The 4,813-nt window shown below is 30.2% G+C and overlaps 1 protein-coding gene across 1 annotated transcript; it reads right to left on the bottom strand.

The window, feature by feature from the left end:
* Positions 1-481: 481 nt before the first annotated feature.
* Positions 482-1,111, bottom strand: LOC136979344 (uncharacterized protein F54H12.2-like). Its single transcript, XM_067275289.1, has one exon. The coding sequence runs from the start codon at positions 1,109-1,111 to the stop codon at positions 482-484; it is 630 nt and encodes a 209-aa protein (XP_067131390.1).
* Between the last annotated feature and the right edge of the window lie 3,702 nt (positions 1,112-4,813).

Raw genomic sequence — 4,813 nt, 5'->3', positions numbered from 1 at the left:
AAAAAAATATAAGCAAAAATAACCACAGTTTAGGGAAAACAAACTTTAGTGAATAATATTATTCCAACAATATTTTTTTGAATTTCGTTTTATAAATCTGATGATATTTGCTTTCCTCGGTTTTAATCCATAACTGTCGTAATAAATGCGAGAATTTTTATCTTCTGTAAAAAATACCGATACCCAATGGCTTTCTGGCTTATTTCTTTCATCTAAATTAATTATAAATGATTGCTTATTACCAACTCGAAACGGGAGATCGTCTGATGCAAACACTCCCCAAAAATTTCTTTTTATTTTCGGATCGCTCGCTGCTAATCTCCATAAAGTAATGGTATTCATTAATGATCAGTGAATACAGTTCGTGAATGATCAATTTCTAAAGTATTATTATATTCCAACAAACAAATAACATTTACCGTTTCTTGTATCGCCTTTGAGAACTTTAGTTCAATAGCAATGTTTCCCAGCTGGTTCACGCTTATATGGCCCTCAGATCCTGATTTATCGGGGTGAGATCAAAACAATAGAGAGTATAGCCATCTTTATATTCATCATAAGATATATTTGTAGATCTGTGATGGTGAATACATCCAGTATCTTCAAATAAGGAGATAAAATTTCTTGCATAAATTTTATTAATATAGTCCGGACAGTATGGTTTAGCGGGAACCATCTGATTGTCTTTTGATAAACATATATAATTTATATTATAATTTTTAAAATTAAAAGGATTACGCTTTACATTTCCGTTAAACGCTGAGTTGGAAACTAATCCCAGAGTTATTCTATAGGGTAGCTGACCTATAACTACATTCGAAATACTTGTAGACTGAATTCCACTCGTTAAAGTAAAAACTTTAACATCAGTTCTACGAAATGGCATTTTTATTATACCGGTTTGTAAGGTTTTTTCTATACCAATTTGAACTGATGAACTGACAACTACTTTATTAATTTTTAACGATGCATTTTTAATAATGATTTTATACTTGTCATTATTTGCCATTAGCGCAAAATTTTCTTTAGATCTCTCCAATTTCACCCTCAGGTCCACATTGTTTATTAAAAGCTTTGGCTGATTTGCTAAATCGATATGAAGGCGCCCCATTAAATCTATTATTCTACTTTCTTTGCTAATGTTTGAAATACATATTAATCAACCTTGTCAATTATCGGAAATTTAGAAAATTTATAATATTTCATTCCTGGACTTATCTCTTTAAACATCAGTAAAGTTTTCTTATCGTTTTCTAAACATATTTCTCTCATGTCTTCTGCGCACTGTTCGAACGAACCATATAATTTATTACATACCTCATTAATTTCTCCATCCTTGTCGACAATTATAAAACCATATTTTCTTTGTCCTTTCCAAATATCTTTGACTTTAAAATAACGAAAAATAAATGGAAAATTATCAGGAACATCAAACGATAAATTTTTGGCTGCAGAAACACATGCGTCCAAGCTCTTATATAAGCACTTAGAGGTTGAATAATTTTTAGAGTCGCTGTAAGTAAGTACGAAACCATACATCCCCATGATCCTGACTTAAATATAAAACTAGTTCCCTCTTTTTAAAAAAAGCAATTTATATAAAAATAGTGACTAATCATATTTTCTTTTAAAAAACCTAACAACCAATCACATGTTTTTAATTAACAGCAATCATGTATTATCTAGAGATTTTAAACCTTTGAATAGAACAAAGAAACAAAGTTCACCCTTCACGTTTTGTTAAAAATACTAATCATATGTTTTTAAATTATTACAAATAATAATACTAGATCATATATTATCTATAGATTAAATATATATCACAATAACTTACAATATTTCCCAACTTTGTGACAAAAAATAATTCCAGCTTTTCAAATCCAGCACCTCTACTAACACAAAGAAAAGCAACAGGTTTACACCACTTAATTCAGGGTACAAACTCTATGACAGAGGGCGCTAGTATAATTTTTTTTTAAAAATAATTCGATTTTATCATTACTTTATATTAAATTCTAACAAATTAAATTTTATTCATAGAGGGAGACGATTTTTAATCTCTACAATAGTTATTTCACAGGATGAACTGTACAATAGAGGGCGCTAGTGTGTATATAAAAAATAGTTATTTTTGATAAAAATTTTTTTAATTTCTCATTTTATCATCAGAAGAGGTGTTTGTTCACAGATAAGTTAATGAAAAATTAAAATGTATAATAACAATTATGGGACTTCGAAGTCCTGTCAGGCTTTACACCACATTAGGACTTACAAGTCCTTTTTTGTTTAATATAAAGAACTTTTTTCAGAGAAATTGACAGATTAAATTTATAATTACGTATTTGATAATATTTACAATATAATGACGTTAAAATTTTTAAAAAATAATAAAATGAACTGCAATTTGACTTCAGAGTGTAATCCTCTGTGGCTGTAAGCCATATTGTGGTTTCTTTTATAGTTTGTAAGTTATGAATACATATACATATATATATATATTTTTTCTTTTTTTCTTCTTCCTTCATTTCCACTTTATTTCCGTTCCTTTGTCTCAACAAATCGTATGTTAACCGTTATCACCGGAGGGGGAGGATTACCTCTTCTAAGAACCATGGGATAAACAAAGAAGGGGATATTAGGACTTCCACGAATTTGGGAGTGTGGACAAAAGAAAAGAAGAAGCCCTGAGGACTAAGTGTAAGAAGAACGAGCACTTTTTGGCTAGACCTCGAGAGGAACGTAGGTGCAAGGCGGCGTTCGAGACTCGAAAGAGAGAGAGAGAAAGGAGGCTGCAGGACCGTCAAGGCCAGAAGGAAAATAGGCACAAAAGCCAGAGAGCGCCAAGAATATAGGAAAATATCAAAGACGAACGGCCGAATAAGGAGAAGGAAAAGCTACCATTGTGGAAGGGGTACTTCCCCGAGAATATTGATCGATTGTGAACCCGGGTACTTTCTGTCTATTTCTATATACTTTCTATCTTTCCTAAGTCCCTATTTCATTAGTTTTAAGGTAGTTATAAGTTTAGTTTTAAGTTGGTTGTATAGTTTTTTTTGTTACGCACGCTTGTGCATTATCGCTTGTACGCGAATACGTGGCGACCCCTTTCCCAGTGAGGATACTCAAGTTGGGATCACGTGTAAATATTAAAGAAAAGAACCGTGTTCTGAGAGAAATAAAAAAATATTTAATTGTATATATAAGTTTTTATGTTTCTATTTATAACGTTTGTTCGCGTACGTATAAATGTCTCGATACGAACAACCACACCTCTTTATTTTTATAACTCAGTTTGTATCATTCATTTACATTAAAATCTATATTAATTTAATTTTATATCTCAAAGTGTATCGAATCTATACTACTTATGCTTTTGAGTTGTTTTTTGTTAGCCATAATTAACATATAGTATATAATCAACTGTTGTCTATTTAAAAAAAATATATATTATATATAGGGACAATGATGTATTGACATATGCCTACATGAGAAATACGGTTTATGAAATTTTCACTTTTTACTTTATGACACTTTCTCTGAAAAAAAATTCATTATTTATCCATTTGATTGATGTACCGTACATTTCTTTGAGCAGATAGTAATAAACTAATATATAGAGTATGCTGCTCACAGGTTTAGTTTTTTTTAAAGCATTTATGAATATCGTTGATGGTTCTTAAATTTCCTACTATTGTTGTGTGGGACCAGAAAAAAATCCCAAGCGAACAAATACCCAAAATTTTTTCAGTGGATAAGTCTGGCTACCTCCCTTGATTTTCACACGATAATTAGAACTGAAATAAAAATTTCAAATCACATTTTTTAATTTTATTGTTTACATATTGTTACTTTCTGGTTTTTGTTTTATTGCAATATATGTATTATAATACATGCCGTATATGTACATGTAGTAAATAAAGTATTGGTATAATCTAATCTGCAATTTGTATATACTTTTCTGGCAGACAGTGCATATAAATTCTTATAGATATGTAAGAGTAATTAGAAAGAATAACAGGAAAAATTTCTATCAACAGTGGTTGGGCCATTAAAGTTTAAACCTCTACTTAGTAGTTTACACATATGGGGTGGCATTTGAATATTAGAGTGGTTGACTATTATGTGACTTAGCCAGTTTTCCCTTTTCTGGATGGTTGGGTAATTTAATTTTTTAACAAGTTGTTGGTATTTTTTATAGTAATAAGTTTGATTATTATGAATGGGGGTTTCATTGTAGTTAGTACCCTGGATATTTGTTAAGTTTTTGATTATTTTTGTTAGTTTTTTAACTCCATATTTTTTACAACGTATAACAGACTTTAAAATTATTTTTCTACGATTACAACATCATGTTTTTGCACGTCTCTAACTATACTATTTCTTAATTTTAAGGTTGGTAGCAGTATACCTTCTCTAAGACACGTTCTTATATATCAAATGTTGACATTTAACTGGTACCTTTCTTTTTGTAAGATTTCTAGTCTTGATGCCTTGGAATCTTTATCTCCATTGTCTTCTTCCCAGTTGTCTTCTTTCCTGTTGTTCTCCATTCTTTGATGGAATGTAGGCATTTTCGTGATATTCATTGAATTATGCAAGACGCTTCTTGTCTAGTCTTGTGTTCAATTATTTGAGCGCTAAGGTAGCTTTTCTTTTTTGCTAAACTTATTATATTATCAATAAAAAGGAGGGCAAGCGTTAGAAAAACTTAAAGAAATAATATGTTGAAATATATTCACAAAATATTAAATTTACCCAGATTTAATTGGAAATAGAATACATGTACAGTACTGTAGTTTTGCTTGCCTTTCAA

The sequence above is a fragment of the Centruroides vittatus genome, unplaced genomic scaffold (genome assembly GCF_030686945.1).
Source record: "Centruroides vittatus isolate TY-2023 unplaced genomic scaffold, ASM3068694v2 contig_611, whole genome shotgun sequence".
Lineage (NCBI taxonomy): Eukaryota > Metazoa > Arthropoda > Arachnida > Scorpiones > Buthidae > Centruroides > Centruroides vittatus.
This window is presented reverse-complemented; position numbering and strand designations above follow the sequence as displayed.